The 23,054-nt window shown below is 33.1% G+C and overlaps 2 protein-coding genes across 2 annotated transcripts; both read right to left on the bottom strand.

The window, feature by feature from the left end:
• Positions 1 to 10,169: 10,169 nt before the first annotated feature.
• Positions 10,170 to 12,330, bottom strand: LOC138330938 (acetylcholine receptor subunit alpha-1-B-like). Its single transcript, XM_069278415.1, has one exon. The coding sequence runs from the start codon at positions 11,898 to 11,900 to the stop codon at positions 10,485 to 10,487; it is 1,416 nt and encodes a 471-aa protein (XP_069134516.1). The 5' UTR covers positions 11,901 to 12,330; the 3' UTR covers positions 10,170 to 10,484.
• A 3,643-nt stretch (positions 12,331 to 15,973) lies between these two features.
• LOC138330939 (ligand-gated ion channel 4-like) lies at positions 15,974 to 18,417 on the bottom strand. The gene has a single exon (XM_069278416.1). It carries the CDS (start codon positions 17,930 to 17,932, stop codon positions 16,730 to 16,732), a length of 1,203 nt encoding a protein of 400 aa, XP_069134517.1. The 5' UTR covers positions 17,933 to 18,417; the 3' UTR covers positions 15,974 to 16,729.
• Between the last annotated feature and the right edge of the window lie 4,637 nt (positions 18,418 to 23,054).

The following is a 23,054-nucleotide window of genomic DNA, read 5'->3' on the forward strand; positions in this document are numbered from 1 at the left end:
AACGACTGAGAAATAAACAGAAATGGTAGCTCTTACCTGAAAATTTCGAATCTATATAACTTTTTCTGTGGAGAAGGAGAATGATTAGAAATGTCGTCATTTGTGAAGAAATTTAAAGTTAATCAAGTTTGTTTTCCATATTTGTGAATAATTGACGACTTGAGAAGAGAAAATTTAAGTGATAGTTTAATAATATTATAAAAAGTCATAATTATATGATTTTAAAGAAGGGATGGGTGGTCTCAGTTACATCATTTCCCGAAAGCAAAAAATCGGGTATAAACATGATGGAATTTATATGCAAATTAAATACACAAAGAGAAATATATATATAATGAATTTTTCTATTGTAATTTCTATGCTGCAAATTCCTCACAAAAGAATTCGGTCTATTTTCCATGCAGTCTCATTTTATAATTGTCAACTTGTCGTTTAAGCATGCGGCGCGGTGCCTGATGGGATAGTGACGACTGATACTCCTGGTACCGTTGCTATGAAACTGACATCTCACATGACCTCTGACCTCTCTCGCGCAATCACTTCGGTATCAGTTTACCGCAATTCATCAATGGCGTGACCTCGTGGAGAGGGGTCACTTGTCTCCCTATCAGCGAATTACACGCGTGTTATTACGTAACTTACACGACTCAGTATTTAGAGAGGTCGACGTGAACCTCATATAAATTACCTCCACGGAAAAAATAGCTAATCTAATATCATGTATTTATGTTATAATTTCTCAAAACGTCACTTAGCAAACCTAGAATTGACAGAATGTTTATGGTAAAATTTGAATGATTAAAGTGCCACCTAAGGGTCAAAGAGGTTTTTAACAAATGGCATGTAAAATATGTGTCCAAATTTTATTAATTTAGGTCATATGGCACGTGAAACGATGAACGCTGTTGTAATATCAAATATTTTTTATATATATTATATTTGTTCTACCTTACTCAAGATACCAATGACCGCGAATAATGTAACAGGGCTTTATTATATGTTTCGCTGTCGATCTTGTATCTGTAGTACATTAAAGGAGATCGATAGACATTCAATGATGAGTCGAGTTAGTCAGTGGTTTAGCTTAAGGTTTTCAGCTTATTCTTCATATTGATTTGAATTGTGGCACGGATAGGAATAAAGTGTAAAATATACTGAACGTTCGCATTGATCAAATTTGAATTGTTTTGTTGTTTTAAGGTAATATTTTTATCTATTTCAGATCTTACAAACTGAAGTATACCTGATTCCATGCTGATATGGCTTAGAATAACACATAAAATGCTGTATAGTTTATCTTATCTTATAGATTTATTGTTATTATTATTATTTTATTGATATTTGTTTTTACTTTTGTGAATTTATTTGATTTATTTCATGTTTAGTCTGCAAACCAAATCTTAGCAGCGATATCCGGGTTGTCATCTCTAAATCTTCCTACAAAATTCAGACTCCGCCATGAAGATGAAGATCTACTTCTTCTTGTAGAAGTTTTTTCTTAAATATAATATGAATAGAGTTTTGTCTTCTAATTGCGAGTGATTTAACTATGTAATAGTAATTTTGATTAAATGTGCTTAACAAGCCAAAATGTATGTGCATATAATCCAATGATCAATGTTGCTTTATTTTTCTAATTAAATGTTGATGTATCTATTTGTACAGTAACAATCGTGTGTCTTTCTGAAAGAGCATTATATCGTGTTTTTGGTATACATATATTAAATATATTCGTTTTATTTAAGTATTATCATACAATTCCATTTCAGTAATTACCAGTATAGTTAAAGTTCAGATGACAAACAACTAATATAGCAATAAAACTTTTTAGTTTACATATATTTTCTATTATCCTTTCATGTACTTATTTCTTACCTTAATCTGTCTAGTGCTTGGTAGTTATCTGTGAACCAATTTTATTACGAAAGAAAAGCGGAACTATAATAAAGATGTTATAATGCAATGAAAAGTTGTGTAATGTAAATGTAAATCCTTGATATGATCTTCATTTTCCAACTATATATCTGTCTCTCTATATTTCCTTTTTATCATATCAAGAAGGTCTATCAAAAGCAAGTTTCTTGCCTTACTCCTGTTATAAGATGACAAAATAAATTAGGAATGCCGTCTAGAAAACGTGTGTAGGATGAGAAGCTTCTGTTGCTGTGATTGCTGGCTGTTAAAAGATTAAGTGACCAACTCAATGGGAAAATGAAATAATAAATTAACACAAATGTTCCGGGGTATTTACGGCGATGTGTTGAAAGCCATGCAACACCAACAACGGTGTTAGAGGAAATTATAGCTCCTGTCGTACTGCCACCATCATTTGAAGTCGTTTCTACAAAAATAAGTCTCTTTCAAATAAGGACGCCTGAAGTTTGGTTTAAGGAGAGTTAGTATTCTTAGTAGTATAATTAGAAAATTGTGGTCAACACTAATTATGCTTAAGTTTACTGTGTATGACTTCATTGTTTTTATTCTATTCCGACAGGATAATTAAAAATTCAATTTCATCTATTTTGGAGTATTGTATTACTTAGTTTGATCGTATGTCCGTATAATGTAATATAACACGTCATCTTGGCAATAGTATGATATGTAAAGAAATGCCAAAATAAGGTGAAATTTGAACTGTAATTTTTATTTTTGATCATTCACAAGAATGATTTGATCATTCACAAGAATGATCACCAACAAAATATAGTATTTCTTTATATTTGTTAATTTTTTACGATTATGTATTCAAAAAGAAATTTCGTCAATAATATATTGATGTTTGTGAGCGCAGCAAAATACACAAAGGGAGTATATAGGGTACATTGTATAAGTTCATCACTAGGTTTGATGAATTAATCTGTGAAATTCATTCAAATGGATAAACATACATGTGAGATGCCCTTTAAACGTTAGTTACAACACGAGATTTATGCTCTGTACAAATCCTGTTTTATACCATATGTATATTTAGATGGAGTATAGTATTGTAGACTAGACCTTGGCTTCATGGTCTGACCTATTTGGCCATTTCACTGCATTGTAGATGTAATTATAATTTTCAGTGCTGTTATTTTATTATATACATAAATACAGGCATAAAATAAATGCATATTTAATATCAAATTGGTTTGCGTACTTTATTTTTTTTAATTAAATGTTATGAAAGTAAGAAGGTCCCGTAAATGAGCTACGTTACAGGATAAATGACTTTGAAAATAAGACGAGCTTGAAAATAGGCCGCTCCTGAAAATAGGTCCTGGAAATAGGCCGCTCCTGAAAATAGGTCCTGAAAATAGGCCGCTTCTGAAAATAAGCCTTTGATTTCCTACCAAAAAAAAAGAATATAAGCCGCGGCGTATTATCGAGATTTTAGGGTACATACAAATTTTAAACTGCTAAGTAAAACAGTGTATTAGTAAGTTACAAAACTACCATAGCCTGTTCTGAAAGAAAAGGTATCTTCCCTCTTTCCAATAGATGATTTTTTTAATCTTTCTTCTGACACCTGCTCAATCAAAAAACATTTTTACATATTAACTATTTCACGCATAAGAAAATATAGAATACCATTTATTGTGTACATAATCTATAGTGTATATCATTCCTTTATCATTCAGAGTTTAAAAAAGCGTATCTATCATAAATTTGTTTTCAACAAACTCATCAACAAATGTAGTTTTATTAGAGCTTAATGTAAGAGAATGCGAAGTGCGATTTTAACAAAACCTTCATCATATCTTTAATTTTCCAGAAAATAGTCTATTTGACTAATGTTCAGATGTCACTGACTGACAAGTTTGGCGTGACCCATAGAAAAGCAGCAGGGTGCCCTATGGGACAGGCGTCGTACCAAGGCGATAAATAGCTGTTCGGACCAGTAAAGTCTAACCGCTCTTTCCTTTGCCGAGGCAGAGCGGCAGTTTTCTTTATTCGAAATTGCACGCCTCACTGCACTCAAGTTAATCTCAATGTTCCAGAACTTGTCAGAGCTTGTAGATTTCGTAGATAAACCGCAAGTTTTTCTGCTAACTTTGCATAACATGGATTTTTTAATAATTCAAAAAATATAATTAGAAAACCACCGAGTGATATTTGGTATTTTAATGAGTTCCTTTCCTGGTGATGTAGAAAAATTGTGTTTATAAAAGCTAGATTTTTTGGCTTTGGAAAAAAGTTTGTTTGGAAATTCTCATGAGAAACACTGTTTCTGTAAACAAATGACATTCACAAACATGTGTTTACAAAATAAAAAAAAAGTATTTACTTTGAAAAAAATCCGTCAGAAAGTCTCCTAAACCTGAGAATAATCATATGTTAGGTCATGTGTTGGCTGTCATTTCATTAGACTTTCACACAGTCTGTAACAATATATACAAAATATCTTATTCTAATTGTAGCTTTAATTTAATCCAATAGGCTTAAAAATAACTAATGATTGGTAATTAATGATTATTTTATTTAGTGAATATTTTATATCTTTCTCGAGAAGGCGTAAGACGAGTTGCTACGCTCAACATGCAGTCATTAATTTAAGTCAATTCTTGTTATTATAACTTGTTGTTTAAGATAATAGTTTGAGCAATACCTGAACTGTTGGCGGCGTAATTATTAATCATATGAATATTTCTCCACTATCACATTCAGGATATCACAAAACTGTTTGTTCCTTTACTATTTTACTCAATTTCTTCATTAATTTATTTACCTGTTTGAATATTCATTAATTATTCTATTTTGAAAAATTTAAAATAACGATATTTCCTTAAATGAAAAAAAAATGATAAATTTAGTTGCAATTAGGATACTGTGATTTAATTCAAATGCATGCTCAATTCAAGTACAGAGAAATTAAAATTACTCAAATGACAAACAAAATTTCGATAACGTAAATTTCCAATGCCACTTTTTGTCCTTTTATCTTAATCTATCTAATCTGATCAATTTGAATGCGTTAACAATTTTCTATTTGAGGTTTGTATACCAAATGTAGATTAATAGGATCTTCCCCAACCTAACCCGAGGGTTAGACTGTAATGAGCCTCATCCCAGTTAAAATCAACAAATACGCGATTAAAAAAAGAATAATCAATAAATCAACATGGAGATTGCCATTTTACTTTGTCAAAAACTTTGTTAAATCTTGACAAACAAGAATCTAAATGATTTTGAAATATTCACAACCAAACAAAATCTTATAAGACTTTTTCATATGTGGATAAGAAGGATAGGGATATTCTACACGAGGGTCATAAAATGTTTCAACATTTTGTGATACCAAGGGTAGAATATCCCTATCCTTCATATCCACTTATGAAAGAATATTTTTCTTTCAAATCTCGACGTTTTATTGCAAATTTACAACAAAAATATCCGACATTTTTAAATAGATTCTAATAAAACAAGGACTGCAAGACGATTTTCCATAAATGCAAAATGACATGAAATTTTTAACACCAATCCTGGTAATTACATCTTTTATAGTAATACTAGTCAAGTTTGTTTTTCGTATAGCTAACTGACATTACTGGCCAACATTGTCGCTTGCTGCTTATGTCCTAATTGTTTTCTTGTGTGTGTGTGTATGTATGTTATTGTTATTTTTTCTTTGTTTATTTATTTATTTATTTATTTATTTTGTTCTCCCATGTATGTATGTTTGTTTTTCAAATATTATCTGTTTGTCATAGAGGTATATACAGATATACTGTGCTTGTTTAGATTGCCATTGATATAATATCTCACATAAATGCATTTAAAACATGGCTGTGATGTCATATATTGTTATAGCTTGTGGTATAGTCGGAGCAAAGTCTATTATTATCACCTAATACTGTGGAATAGTTACCTTTTGCTGTGGAATAGTTTGTGAACTATTCCACGGGAAAAGTTAACTATTCCACAGTTGAAGGTGAATATAGTGACTTTTTATTTGCATATGACGTTTTATAACTTCCAGTTTATCACGCGAATATGTTCTATTCGTGCAAGCATTTGCACTGGGTAAGACAGAGAAATCCTACTCCACAGCGGAAGTTCAGATATCTCTGTCCGATGGGGTAGAATATATCTTTTTCTTTGGATGAATGTCCAGGACACTGTTATTCCGTCTTAGAATATTAAAATGTTCCCTCCCTTACGGGTAGGTATTCATTGTGACGTCATCATTTTGTGAAAAGGGTGCCACAAGTACACAAAAAAGTCAAAGTATACGAGTTGTCTTGACATAAAAGCATATATCTAAAACAATACAACTTAAAACATATGGGATGTGCCATAAAACCGGTATCAAAGCATATTATAACTTTTAAAATATTACCATTTTATAATGTTTTGATTTAACATTTAGGGAACGTTACCAATGAATAATTGGCTATTGGCACTTTCCAAAGAACTCATAGTAAAATAACAATATGGTCGCTGTCTTACTTAAAATTGATAATCAGAACGATTTAAAGAGAGACAACTCGAGTTGTTATCAATGTCAATGTACATTTTAAACGCAAAACGACAGAAATAAGGATTTTATCGAAGCGCTAAATATTTAATAGCTTTTTTCAATGAAATGTTGTCAAATGTTATTTTTCGTTGTATTGTTATAAAAAAAGTATCGTCTGGTACCATATTAATGTAATCGTATTGTAAACATCAAAAGCCGAATAGTTCCACGTAATAGATTTTTTTTAATGATTTTTTCTCGCAATTAAGTATTATACGATAGTTTTCTCGTATTTACGACATCATTCTGTCATAATTTTGAAATGGTTATCTCGTAATTATGAGGGTAAAAATTCAGTTCTTATTTTTTACGTTATAAAATTCGAATTTCCTACATGCAGTAAACACATTACAGTGTATAGCAAATAAGAAGAAAGAAAACAAGGCTAGTTAACCCCTTCATTCTGCTCCAAAGAAGTTCATCATGAGCTAATTTTAAAGTAAAAGTCACCACGAGGTCATCGCACCCGAAAACATACACTATAAACATATAGTCGATAATACAGGAGTCATTTCACGGACGTCAGAGGTTTGCGTAAAGGATCAAGCTAAAGTGGTAGGATGTAGAGTGTTGACAAAACAATTCTTTTGAACCTAGTGTGTCATAAGTGAACTTGTAGACATTTCTGATTTGTAGTTAGACAGATCAAATACACAGACTATTTATTCTCTTAAATGCTCAGCACCGAAGAGATATTTTGTATTTTAAATTGTTAATAGAACGCTATAGCGTCATTGAAGATTATAATTTTACAAAGGTATGTTGTGGTCGAATGTTTCTACTTATACATGTACTAAGTTAACCTCCAGAAATGATCATATTCTCCTATATTTACACTTGCTAGGCTTGGTCACTTTACGCTAATACTAGCCGATTTTGTTTACCATAACTGCATGGTAACATTGAACTTTGAACTTGCGTAAGGAAATGTTCTGTGCAACGTAAAAGGACTACTTTTAAAAAAAAAAGAAACACATGGCTTTGTTTACATTTTGACGCAACATTACGTGTATATTGTTGTTTTTCATAGAATTTTGGAAAAATGTAAACAATATATACATGTTTTATATTTATATATGATTCAAACAATTTTTAAATTAACAATTGAATAAAGAAATGGAAAAATATCCCGACCGGGGCGACGTGCTTTCATTTTTGTTAATAATGATGGGTGTCAAATGTAAACATTACCTCTGTGCCTATGTTCGTCCTACGATCGAGCCTTTGGGTTGGACGGGTGTGAGACCCTCTGATAGAGGTCAGTTATAAATATATCCTCTTGTCTTTGTTCTTTGAGTATTTAATCATGTGTATTATAAAACATGCACCGCTAATAATCCACTTGTTGACAGTTCCGCGTCACCACAAATACATTGTATCCATCGAACACAAGTGAATTTGTTTCATCTATCGATGGTGATATGGATCTAAGCGTAGATAATATAATCACATGGCTCCCAAGGATGTAATATCGTCAAGTCAGACGACATCTCAAACACATTGAGCTACTTGAAAATCGGTGCTTTAACAACTTCGTCAAACTAAAGTGTGTAAGCGTGCGTCAGCTTCGTCTCGCTGCACAATAACGGTCACCGAGTTCGCACATGTGGCCGTGTACAAATTCTTTATGTTATTACGCTATATATTAACTTTTAGCAAAATTGAATATATATTTAAAGTTCTGATCTGATTAAATAAAATTATCTCTGAAATTTACTTTGTTTGTCATGTTTATTTTACACTAAAATATTAAACTTTTTTTGTCGTCGCGGATGAATAATTCTACCTTACGTGAAGCGTCATCATTCGCTGTTCAATTGAGTAAGCTCCTCCCACTTTTGACCGACTTTTATTGAATAATTACGTCACTTTCAAATGACGATTTTATTGCATAAAATATAAATAAAAAGTCGTGTGAGTGTAAATATAGGGATTGGATTTCGTTTTTATGTTAACCATGCTTGTATGGAGCAATTCCTCTAAGAATATATTCAATATGGGGCGCTAACGCGCCCCATAGAATATATTCTTAGAGGAATTGCTCCATACAAGCATGGTTAACATAAAAACGAAATCCAATCCCTATGTGAGTGTAGTATGTGGATTTCAGTATGGCAATGTAAAACTGAACAATACCTGTAGATTAGAACAAACTAAACAATGACCTCCTATATGGAACACGTTCCACTATTCCATTGTTTTAAACGCTGAGTGGTGCGAGAAATAGTGTGGTGGCTGATTTGTGCCATTTTCGCTTTTTCGCTTTTTGGCGTTGGGAAAAAACATAAAAAAAGCAAAAAAGCAAAAAAAAAACACGAAAAAGCGACGGAATGGATTTTCGCTTTATCGCCTTTTCTTTTTTCGTTTTTTGGCTTTTTCGCTTTGCTAATTTTTGCTTTTTCGCGTTTGAAAAAGTGTGAAAAAGCACAAAGTAACGTCGGATTTTCACTTTTTCGCGATTTTACCAACGAGAAAAAGCGCAAATGGCACAAATCAGCAATCATAGAAGGGCTGTCATTGACAAATGGTAATTGCAAAATTAAGTTCGAATTGAGCAGAGAATATCGAATCTAAGATTTCTTTATATAGTTATTTAAATTCGGTAATGCGTAAATATATCGCCTTTTTAAACGGAAACATTATTGCAATTCTTTGTATATGACATTACAGGTAATCTTATTTTTAAATAAAATTATCTTTTTTAACCTTTAAACATAATGTCCTTGGGTTAAATGGTTACAATACTAGCCATACACTTGCCATTCCTCCCTGATTTGGCGTTATAAACCTTCACACAATATTTGTATTGGCAGATAAATACTGAAAATAATAGCTTTTATTCTCAATAAACTTAAGAGAACTATTATTTTAAATGTTTTGAAATTAGATAATTATTTTCATGGTTAGCTGTGATTACGAGAATTCCGTATGTTTAAGTACATTTCGTATCGAGGGGATTTAATCCCTACCCACCTGTCCGAGCTCTAAAACCTTACACCAATAAATCGGTTAGGCCTGCATGTCTTCTAGGTCTCTAGTACCAAATAGATATTTCCATAATCAGATGTACTACTGAAACTTCAAAGAATGGTAACCTATTATAAGTCAGTGTTAGAAAAAGGAAATTACAATTATCATATATCAATGAATTATCAAATGTTAAAGTTATATGTGCCTAAAGTGGGTGAAAATTGTTACATGTAAATTTTCTTCAATACTCTATATAATTCCATCATGTATGAAATTCATTCAAATGGGCAGAAAAACATGTATGATGCCTTATAAACATTAGGTACAACATAGAATCAGAATTTATGCCCTGTAAAATCCTGTTTTATGCCTTTTGCATGCTTACATGCAGTAAACACTTCACAATTACAAATAACTCTGTAAATATGTGTATTGAAATTGTAGACCACAACTTGGCTTTATTGTATGACCGTATGTACTCATTTAATGTGCTGTATATGTACATATAACAACTTGGCAGTACTGTGATAAATCATTTTCAGCTTTTATTTGTACTTCTAAATTTAAAACCTATGCAATATTAAAAGCTCTTCTTGGTTCGCGAGTATGAAAGTTACGGCACATATAACTTGAAGGTCGAAACACATATACTAATATAGCGTTTGTGTTATAGATAATGTCCTTAGTTGACATCAACACTAAATTCAAAAGAAAATTGTTTTATTTTTACCAAGGAACATGAAGCATACCAAACATACACATTGTACAAAAACAAAATTGATTTGCATCATAATATACGTATTTTGAATTACAAATTCTCGCAGCATTGCCAATATATCACTATGTTGTGATTATACAAAGATACGGTTTGTTGTCAAATATGACGTGTTGGATGAAATGTCATAAAGACTTATCACGAAAAAATAATATATATGCAATTAAATAATTATCTTTTACTATCAACTCATATTATACCCAATTACATGTATATGATATTTGCTAAATTGAAAATGATCATTTAAACCAGATTTGTAAACATTGTGTAAATAACCATTAGACCCAAAACGACAGAAATCCCGAGAATGAAACAAACGCGATCATAAATATTTGCGACAGTTTTCCAGGTGAATTCCTCTTCTTTGTCATCATTATCTACTTCCTTCACTTCCGGATCCGGTTCGGCGGGGGCAGGTAGAACTCTTCTATCGCGTGACATATGTAAATGGTTTGCCTTCGATTTCGATCTAGGCGTCATCTCAGGACTTCTGCTGTTTCTGTCCGATGATGCCGTCTGAACGACCACGTGTATATCATCTGTTGATGAATGATGATCTGAGTGATGGTTGTCCTTGATGTCATTTCCGGTGGCTTCCCGAACTTTGGTGACATGTCGTGGGTTTTTTTGTGAACCACAAACCTTACACGTGAAACAGTCCGTGATGCGTTTCACCCATTTGGGCACTGGCTTTGTTACATCTTTGTGATGAAGAGTTAGACCTAATATAGTGAAAATACAGATCGAAGTGGACACCACAAAGTCACACATTAGGAAAAAGGTCAGAACGGATACCGGATTGGAAGCTTTTGGTAGGGTATCCGACACTATAGTCAAGAATACTGACACAGCCAGGAGACACGTGACACTGTATCCGACACGCTCACCCGAATCAGCAGGCAACAGAAACACCATATTACTCAACAGGGTCAGCATTATCACTGGGATGAATACATTAACGATGAAAAACGTGTATCGTCTCTCCATCGTCACCTCAAACACGATAAAGGCGTGGTCACGCGATGAAACTCCGTATCCATTTGTTTTTGTTATAAGCCATTCGACATTCTCCGAAAATTGTGAGAAATCAATATTGTCTTGTGCTGCCTGAAATGTCAGTTGACTTGAGGTGTAGCCCCATGCAGCAAATTCGAGTTTACATGTCTGTTTGTCGAACGGGAAATACGTCACATCAACGTCACAAGTCGTGTCCATTACCTCACCGACCATCCATCTTGCCGTTGAATTTGAAAAATATAATATTGGAAGATCGTCGAACCCCACTGTCCGTATATATTGGTATGCATTCACTAGAGTGAGCTCCGGTTTCCATACCAAACTTTGTGGAATGTAAAGCTTCTCCAAGTTGTCATAGTTTGCAGGGGTCCACGCCATCCTTGGGTCGCTCCAGAACAAATAGAAGTAACCAACCACGGAGAATTTTCCTGTAACCTCGTCAAAGTCTTTTACACTCAACATGAAAAAGTTCACACTGACCACTGTAGCTTCAGACTGGTTTTCATTTGGTCGGACAAATCGGTTGTAGTTTGTTAAAACGGTTTCATAGAGACTTTCAGTATAGCTCCTGTTCTGTCCAAAAACCATTCCAGCGGATAAAAATATAAAAGTAATATACCATCCAATATGTAACCGACTCATTTCCTTTGTTATGTTAAATAAAAACAATATTACTCAAACTTAATAGAAATTACTTGGAAATGAAATCCAGTTACTTGAAATGAATCAGATGTTTTTTTCTTCTGATAAACCTTGCAAATCCATTCTTTTGTGAAAATTATTTAAAATATTCTTTGAAATGTAATCCAACTAAAACGTTTCCTCTTAAGTGATTTATGTGAATCATGCACCACCTTTAAAGTACTCCTCAATCTGTTGAGGTGACGTAAAACCATTCCGCCACCATGTCGTGGGTGAGTTGCTCTGATGGAATGGTGGAATTATATGTCAAGTAAATAATAATGATATTAGTACGTAGGTAACTGGATTAAACCCGTCCTAAACTCAATTGTAAATCTGAGCAAATACACCATCTAAATACGAGATCTGACAGCCCATGGCTGACACCTGTGGACAATCCGTGGAATACACAGAGAATGGAAACTTCCTGCAGGTCAACAAGGCACAGTTACCTTTAAATCTCAGTTCAAGTATATCATATAGAAAACAGTATTTTATCAATAGCTGGCTTGTTTTTTCACGTTCTGATTTTTATAAATAAAACACTTGACCCATTTAATTATACTGTAACTTATTTTTAACTGCTGAAATATTTAATTCAAATTTTACTTTGTCGTATACCTGCTCCTATTTTGTTTCTTTATCATTTACTAAATAGATGTTGGAATTCGAAGTACATGGTAAATGTGCTACGGATTACCCTATATGTGTGGTCGTATCAGGTACAGAGAAAATATTTCTACTTTACAACACCGTCAGTATCTCGTCAACTATGTTTATTTATATTAATGCGGTGGTATAAATGGATCGACATTTCATGTTATTAATACTGACATTGTATTTTTTTTTCTTAAATTCCGTAAGTTGACAAAGTCTTCGAATGTGCTATATTAAAACAAATAGCACAGGGCATATTGTACTGAAATATACAAAAGCACATAATTCATATGTCCCTTTGCCACGTACGTTCTCCTGTATTATTTTATTCATTGACAAATAATTTAATCTTCCTTGAACCGTACGTGTAGTTGATTTTACTCTGCATTATCATCCTATAAAGAACAAAAATGTATCTTGTGAAAAAAATATTATTCAAATAAAAAGAATATTATTCAAAAAAGAGTAGTATACAAATAAAAAGAATATGATTTAAATAAAAAGAATATCAAATGAATAAAACGAATATTATTAAAATAAAAAAGAACATTATTCAAAAATAATATTATAATCTACCAAGCAACGTAATTCTAATTGTAAATATTATGCAATGGTAAACTTCACCAAAAGTAAGCTGAATCTTTAACTCATTTTGTTATTAACGTTATTATATTATTATGGTACACTGAATTCCATAGCATGTTTGCTAGTGACGTTAGTGATGTTTGCTAGTGACGTTAGTGATGTTGTTGCTTGGACAAAATTAACCAAATTTACGGATGAAAGCCAAGGTTCAGCTATGCGTCTTTATAGCCCCAAGAGGAATTAACTACTTTTTAAAATGACCTTAAATCACTTTTAATCATAGTATTTGCCCTTATAAAGGACATTTGATAATAAAATATGCGTCTTAACTGGACCTGAACTCGATGCCATTGTACTGACCTTTATTAGCTTTTTTGTGGATATACCATACCTAAAACTTGTATGGAGTTAACGAGGAACAGTGTGAATATCAAATTACCTAATGTTGGCGACACTAGACAAAATTGGTGTATTTGCTTGAAAGTAGGTCAAGGTGGGAGAGACTGTTATGATGTCTTGTCACGTACCTGACAAATTCTAACATAAGGCTTTCTTACACTTTTATGAAATTGAAATAGGAGCAATTACTGATTTTTTTCATTTATAAATAAAATGGAGTGTTCTTGAAATATCTCTTGAAATGCCAAATAGGTCTAAAAGGGTTTTTTCCGTCTCATAACAATCTAATGTCAATGAAATCCCTAAGTTCAGTTGATAATTAATAAAAACTCCCTTTGAAAATAGCATTTATAGTGGCCTCGATTCAAAATGCGTCCACAGAGCAATCATGATTGTAGCCTAGTGATATTTCTTGTTGTTATAATCATCTGCTCAGGGTCGACAATCATTATAAAAACAACAACAAATGGTACTCTTTTATAGACCCCCATTTGATTTTTAAACTTCGATATAGTGCGTGAAACAATAATTGACGGTGTTTCCTATCGAATTTAGTAATAAACAGCTATTTGATCTACAAAGCGCTCGTTGCATTAAATTGTACAGCTAGACATCTAAAACTAATCTGAAGTTGAGGACAAAGTAAATAACCTCATCATACAACAGAAAAACGAACTAGAAATATCTCAGAGAATTCGTCAGGCAAGTAAGTGCCAATATCATAATTGGAATTTGTATTTTGTTTATCAGTTACAAAGAAACTTTATCACGAACGCTCAATATTCACATATTTCAATTTTCGTCCACAAGAGCCGTTTAACTGGTGCGTGTTGTTGTAAAAGATCACAGTGGCAAATATCCAACGAAGTCATAAACAAAATAACAATCTCTATGTATACACCATATATATTTTCTTTAAAGATAAGAGATTCCAGCAAGTTCTATTTACATAGAAAAAACACCATTTGACGTCATAAGTTGAAAAATAAATTATCTGATTTATCCTTCTCTAAATTACGTCCGATTGATTACGTTTATGCTAAACCGTAGGAAAAACAACTATAGTGCGAATAGTGTAGCTAGAAATAAAGGCACATACTAAATGCAATATATATTGTTATCAACCAAGTACAACAACCACGTTAAGTTCTCACGATGTGACAGGTTTAAACTTCATATTTCAGGTGTTTTCGCTGTAGGTGTAAGCAGGGGCGTAAGAAGTGTGGGCGGGACAAAGATGTCTTTTTGCCCCTCCCCCCCCCCTACATTTTCGCCCCCCCCCCCCCCCCCCCCCCTACATTTTCGCCGAGTGAAATGTTTTAAAAATGTACATTTGAAAGAAAAAAAGGTCCTCCTGCACATTTTCGTACTTCATGTTAAAAAAATTTCCACTGCACGGCATGTTTTCTAAAACGTTCAAGCACGATATGTTCAAACCATTAATAATGAAAAAGTAATACACACGAACTAGATTAAAAATGTCCATCAAGGGATTATACTTTTTCAAAAAATGTCTCTTAAAAGATTATTTTTTTAATGTTTTAGAAAGACAATTAATTCGTTATTATTTCGAGTTACACAACAATGCACCGATGGTGTGAATCCGGTATGTCCAGATCGAGCAGGGTTGCATACTTGTATGACGACATTCACAATTATCATTTCTAAATGCAGGTAACTTTAAACCGAAAAATAACCGTGTTAAGAACGCTTTAAAATATAAAAGTGTAATAAGTATCTCATGTGGGTGGGGCACCAGTGGGAGAGAAGTTACGAAATATTGAGGAACTCCAGCCCCCCTCCCCCCCCCATTATTTTTCTTCTTTTTCCTACTGGGTGTAAGTCATAGTTAGTCTATCACGACCTTTTATTATGAAGCAAAAAATATTGCCGAATTTCGAAGTCAATCTGCTCCTTTATGTGTTCATTGTTTGTGTTTTTAAGAGTATGGATGACCGTCATCAAGATGTAATTTTATTCGTTCGTTTTGCATCATGATAAAGGGGCAGATAGCCTTGAACATTAGACAATATTTTGTGCACATTGTTGGGATTACTTCTTTGCCCTATATTAATCGTACCTTTAGACATATTTTTGTAAGGATCTAGTGGAAAACAATCGTTGATAATACTTTGTTTGCCCTAAGATACAGACTCTAAAGCGTGGATAAAACCATCGCGATTCTATACAGTTTTGCAAAGTCATATCTCCTTGCGAAGTCGAGTGTTACTGTTCAACTTCTGGCAGCAATACCTATATAGCATATAATTTTGATAAGAAAAATAATTAAAAAAAAAACCAATTAACGTATAAAGGCTCAGTTTGATAATTCTATCATCACTAGCATTGTGTATAAAATACGTGATGGCTAAATGAAGATGACAACTAATAACTTCGTCAACAACAAATTTATTGAATTACCATTGAGCACAATTATTCACACTTAAGCAAAATTGAACATAAAACACACGCAACTATGTCAAGTAGTTGGTCCGTTATTTTAAGACTTGTTATGTTGGCATAGGGTTGTAGCAGAACACTCATTTTAAAATACACTCGATACAATGCAAAATGAATATCCTATGACGATGTTGAGCATCAAAATTCGGTCGATATCAAATTAAAGTTTGAATTTGTTGAAAAATATGCTCGTAACTAAACCTGGAAACAAATTAGCCATGACACAGATGTCCACTATATGATTATATAACCAGAAGTTCTGAGAAAGTTAACGTTTCATTGACAACACTCAACATTCCAGGCCGAATTCGGGTTCGGCATCGTCGGAGACCCACGGGTGATCGCGCTTCAGTACGCTATACTAGTTTTTATCATCCGTAGATAAGTGTAGCGTAATGTAATGCGATCGTCCGTGGGTCTCCGAGGATGCGAGTTCAGTTACAAACTCACGACAGTTGAGAAAATGGTTCCATAGACTTATTAACAAAATACGACTTCATCGAGGAAATAGAATAACAAAAACGCAATAAAAGACAGGCCGGTGAACTGTAGTTACTTGTGTAGTAGGAACAACAGGCGGACACAAGTACACAACAAGATGGCCGAATATCATAGAGCAACTGAGTTTTTATGTCATTTTTTCAAGTATATGATATGGTCAGGTTCAAACTCATTTCTATCTTTAAGTCCTAAACGATATTTGTGTACATAAGATAAATCACCAAAAGTGCAACACATGCTCCAATGCTTAGGACGAAGCAGAATATGTCAAACATCCGGGCAATAGTTCTCCAAGTGACCTCCTCTTCTCCCGTCTGTTCCTCTGTTGTCTGTGTCTTGACTGATGCTGCGTTCCTCTGTGTGCGTCCATTACATTTTATTGCAGCTATTTTCTTTAACAAAACAGGTATTTCATTATCCTTTCCGTCCTTGTGATAAAGTTGCAGTCCTAATATAGTTAAAACACAAAGACATGTCGATAGTACGAAATCACACATGAGGAAGAAGCTTAGGACAGAAATCGGGCTGGACGATCGTGGAAGATTCTCAGACACAATTGTCAGGAAGACGGCAATAGCCAGCAGACATGTGATACTGAAGCTTACGCGCTCCCCGCTATCGGCCGGAAGAAGAAACACAAGCGGACATAGACCCGTCAAAAGTACCACAGGAATGTAAATACTAATGATGAAGAAAGTAGATTTTCTCTCAAGATGAAACTTATAGACAATGTACGGAGTATCACTGACAACGACTTCATTTTCAGTTTTCATAACATCCCATTCAGAATTCTCTACGTAATACGAAAAGCCTACGCCATTAGTTGAAGGTGTTAGTTTGATATCGCTTCCTTCGTATCCCCAAATACGGAAATAAAGCGGACAAACCTGTTTATCGAATGGGTAATACGTTACATCTACGTCACATATTGCCTGCATGACGTCACCGACGGACCATGTGGCGTTTCCGCTGTGTTTGTAACGTACGAGGTTATCATCAGATCCGAGAGCCTTCAGTCGTAAAAACGGGTTCGATAAAGTCAATGAAGGTTTCCACACATCACTTTGAGGTAGTTCAATTTCTGCAATGTTTCTCATATACGATGTTGCCGTCCAAGACAGTCTTTCGTCGACCCAGTTGATATCTAGGAAAGCCACAACTGTGAACCGACCTGTCATCTCTTCGAGCTCATTGATGCTGGTCACATGCATGTTCACAGTGACAGTAGTTGCATTCCCATGGTCCAATCCCGGACGGATGTTTTTGTAGTAGGATGAACCATTTGACAGAAGTTCTGTATACAACGATTCAGTCTCGGAACGGTTCGCATACCCATGACAACGTCTTAAAATTACACTTACAAATATAACCAACAATGGGGAAATCGCCATAGCTATATTATCCTTTGTTCACAAGTGATAGTGTCTTAACCTTCTACTGCACGGAACCTGTTTTGATGGCGGCTTGAATTGTACTTTCTCCAGTCTTGTTTAAATGTACACCTACAATCTGTGAGTCGATCAGTTCACAATTGCTTTAGGTTTTTTTTAATTTTCTATCCTTGTGTATTCAATGTGTCTGTACGTATAGTTGGGTACCTTGTATTGGAGGTCCGTCACGGTTCAGTAAGGACACTTGTTGGTAATGATTTCCCTTTAAATATCTGTGAAGCCATTACGGTGTCTCTCAATGTTTTAAATCTATAAAAAAAATCGCGACTCTTTCTCGGCGTGAATTATTTTATCTTCATTCAGAAAACACGTCATGCTTTGCAGTTTTGGTTCTATGACATGAACTTCAGATAATTTAAAGATACTCCACCGCTGACAAATGGTATTTTTTCACTATCAAAAACAGGAACGAATGATTTAGTATTTTTCTTCAATTACAAAAGTTAGTTTCTTTACACCATTACCTCCATTGAAACGTTTGAGCTTCTAATTTTACTTCAATTTGAAAATATAAAAAAAATAATTAATTGTATCCCGAAAAAAATCCGTGGCACTATATTTATATGGAATGAAGTACTGATTGCGCATGCACCAAAGCAAAATAAATAGATTTTATTTCATTTTTTTTGTGTTAATTACATACATATACACGATTAAACGACCATTATATTGTTAAAATAATGAGGATCATTTATGCTCTGTTGGCGGTGGAGCATCTTTTAAGTTAGTGCAATCCTGATAAACAGTTACTAATTATGTTTACCTTCAAACTAAAGACGGATTTAGTAGTATATTTTCAACCTATGTTTCATTGATAATCTGTATGTTAGAATTTTGTAGTACCTATAAAACTAAAACCAATGTGCCATACCATCTTAAACATGAACAGAAACACAATTATTGATCGATTAACTGTAAGGTTAATATCCATCGATTCTAAAGGATTAGTGTTGAAGTAAGTTACGTAATTACATTGTAAAGCTTCGAACTTGTCGTTAATTCATTCTAAATGAGACATTTATTAAAATATAAGCAACACTTAGGCATAAATAATTAAATACATTGGTTTTTCTTTTCCAAATGTTTCAATAGTATAGTGAATTACTTTCTATTTATCTAGTTGTATTGCGAGTTAAAATGTTATCTAATTCCGCTTTAAATCATTGCCCTAATTACCACTAAAAACCGTTTACGTATTTTGTATGTTCCTATCTCAGTTTCAGTCGCTATTTCCATGCATGTATTCAGTCATTTTTAGTCTAAATGTGACAATCGATTGTCCTTTTAAGGGGGAAGACAATAAAAGCTAGTATAGGCCAACTATTGTAGTGTAGGTCTTGTTATAACTTTGTAAATTTTGAAAGTAATATGAGAACTGTTTCCTATTTTGTATCAATCTACCTTGGTTAATTTGAACCACTGTCTTAATTAGAACAGGAAGATGTGACCGATGGGATTTTAAATGGCTTATTTCGTCAAGCTTCCTAGTTGTCTCTTCTTTTCGTTTGTTTTAAATATACAGTCCTATTTGTAATTTTAAGAAGATATACGGGTCATCCTAGTTCTTGCATTGTTACATTCCATCTGGTAATAAGCATGGTAAGTGAGAAACAACACGGAGAATACTAAGAAAACATTGATATTTACTGATACAGCTTATCACCACTGACACTCGACACATGGAAGACCACCTCAAGGTGATGTTAATAATAATTGGTTCTGTTTGAGCCTTCTGTTCAGAAATATTAGTAATAACTGGCAAGCATCTACACAACAAAATGTACAGCGCATGTAGGTTTACATTTGGATAAATAAAACATGTATTAAACTTACGTATACTACATACGTTTTACATGTGCGATCTTCAACATGCGTTTTACATAAGTTTCGTAACGTACGTTTAACGCATGTTTTACGCATGTACAGTGTAACTTTTACTGTGTATTTGTATTAATAACATTCAAATTAACACCACTATACGTAAGCAGCACAACAAGCCAATCCAATCAGCTGTTATGTATTGGTGACATATATCAACAAACCAATCGAATCAGCTGTTATATATTGGAGAGATATGTCAACAACCAATCAAATCAGCTGTTACATATTGGAGAGATATGTCAACAAACCAATCAAATCAGCTGTTATATATTGGTGACATAGACCAACAAACCAATCAAATCAGCTGTTATATATCGGTGACATATATCAACAAACCAATCGAATTAGCTGTTATATATTGGAGAGATATGTCAACAACCAATCAAATCAGTTGTTATATATTGGTGACATAGACCAACAAACCAATCAAATCCGTTGTTATATATTGGTGACATAGACCAACAAACCAATCAAATCAGTTGTTATATATTGGTGACATAGACCAACAAACCAATCAAATCCGTTGTTATATATTGGTAAGATATATCAACACACCAACTGAATCAGCTGTTCTATATATTGGTGACATACATATTATACCAACAAATATGTAGTTGAAGCTTTTATATTTACATGTTCATGCCACATGGAAAAGATATTACTTGCACAATAAATGTTAGATGAGTTATCATTTAAAGGATTAAGAAGATATTTAGTAATATTTTGCGAGCCTATGAATTAATTCTCAGTTGATTGAAAGGTTATCAGATACCTGTCAAAAACATTTACTTACTACAAGCACGTAAAGACGAGAAATCGGGTCTAGATGTTTTTTATCATCATTAATTACATGGCTTGTGGTTAAACTGATTTTGGCTTGCAAAATATTACCGTATTTTCTCAGGTCATTAACCTTAAAGGGTTGAACGTATTGTATCTGATCACTGCATCAATTAATATAGATATTATGGTTAAAATTGACATAACAAATCAGCACAGATCAAACAATACCACACAAACTAGACAATCACACAGCTTTGTACAAAACGTTATAAAAATATTTATGAAAAAAACCCAGATTCTAATGATATTCTAAGATCACTATATACTAACGACGCTACCAATGGTGAGTAGTTATATCTATCAAAATAAACAATGGGTATCGGTTATCACGTCGTGTAGCGCTATTTGATAATATCTTAAACTGACCATGAGGAAATGATACCGGATTTATTTGTTGCTAGTAAAGTAAAACAATATAGTTATTCCATAGAAATATCCAAGACGGTAATGTACGGAGATCGCATTATATTGAATTATTTTATCGGTTCAAACACTCAGATGTCCAAAATAAATATGTGAACATATACCGAAGATACATTTTGTGGACAAATGAATGCAGTATATTTGGGTAAGCCAAACACTCATTAGATAAATCAAGACAAAGAATAGCCTTAAACGTCAGATATTTTGTGATCATTGATCTAGTCTATTTACTGTCTTTTATGACAAGAAGGCAATGCTGAGCCGCTTGCTTTTAACTCCCGTATGAGGTGACAGGAAAAATTTTACTTCCTTTTCTCGCCATCCATTTGTTCTCAGTTAAATAAGAACAAAATAAAAATTTGCTAATAAGACATTTGAAATAAATATCGTTGAACGTTCTTATGATAATAACTTTCTGCTTTCGACTTAAGCGAAAATGCATAAAAACTTGTTTAAAAAATAACCCAATATGCACTTATGTCATAAAGTATGGTTTAGTTTTCATATTTTAACAAAATGTTCACAATTTCAAAATACTATTAAAAAAGTCAATTGCTTTAAATCTTGTAAAGATACTATATATTAAAAATCGTCACATCTGTTGACAAAAATTCCATTAATACACGGTAACATGACTTTAAAAAATAGCTAGGATTTTTGTATTCATGGTAAAGACATGAACGAACAGTCATGTAATAAGAGAGAGTTAAAAATAATTAACAGTGGATTTAATGTTTGTGTTTCTTTACCTTATCAGTATATTATAAACGTAACCAATCAATAGAAAAATAGATACAACATAATTACGTCATATACAGATATAACATTATATTCCTACATCAAACAATTCACGAATAAACGGACTTACTAACAGACATTTCGGGATAAATTCTATTTGCCTAATATAGAACTCAGGTACAACCATTTGCACAAAAATAGAAATAGGGAAGAGAGAGAAAGCGGTTTAGTAAGTACAGTTATAAAAATAAATGTATCTAATTAATAAAAATGATACTCCCTTGTTTACATACATGTACTCTCTTGTTATATGTTACAGGTTGTTAGCACTTTTTACCGACAGCCACAGTGATACAAATGGTAATGTATATATTCATAAAAAGTTAATGCTGTTTTACCACCGGATAGACACATCTCGTGTTAAGTGAATGTCATGGAAACTTACCACTATACCTAACCATACAACAGAAATCATGTGGGTATTTCTTGATAATATCGAATCATCATTTTCTTGCATCATATTCAAATTGACTAAAGTAAATTGTTCATTAACTTTTTTTTGTGGTACAGACCGTCACACAATCAAATGAAATACCAACATTTCTAAATGGACTCTTTTTGTCCAAGAATTACTAAGGCTATTGTGTAAGCCAACCAGAAGCATCGTTACAAACAGCGAGATTATTCGGACAATAATTCCATGCCAATGGAAATGTTCTTTACAAGCAATATTCAGTGATAATTATTTTCATAAATAGTTAAAATTAAAAAAAAAATATAATAATCATTTATTCCACGTAGCTCTCTAACTTCTTAAACATTTTATTAAAGTTTTGAGAGAGTGAGACCTGCAACATACGTTTCAATGCCATGGATGGATATCACAACAGATTAGAATTTTTGCAATCAAAAATAATCCTATCTGACATCAGAGAAGACGTATACAAACCTACTAATCTGTTCCATTCCAACACGTAAGTGTGAAAGATCTCTTGTAATTGCTGATTTTAAATAAACAAAACAATCAAGCTAAAAGCAAATAAAGATTTTCTGATTCACATTTTAATATTTAACCAACTTACAGGGGTATAATAAGCACAAAGCTTGTGGTGAACAGATCAGCGTACTTCAGGAAATGTTATAAAAATATACCTTTGATAGGTAAAAGCTTTGTAAA

The sequence above is a fragment of the Argopecten irradians genome, chromosome 9, assembly GCF_041381155.1.
Source record: "Argopecten irradians isolate NY chromosome 9, Ai_NY, whole genome shotgun sequence".
Lineage (NCBI taxonomy): Eukaryota > Metazoa > Mollusca > Bivalvia > Pectinida > Pectinidae > Argopecten > Argopecten irradians.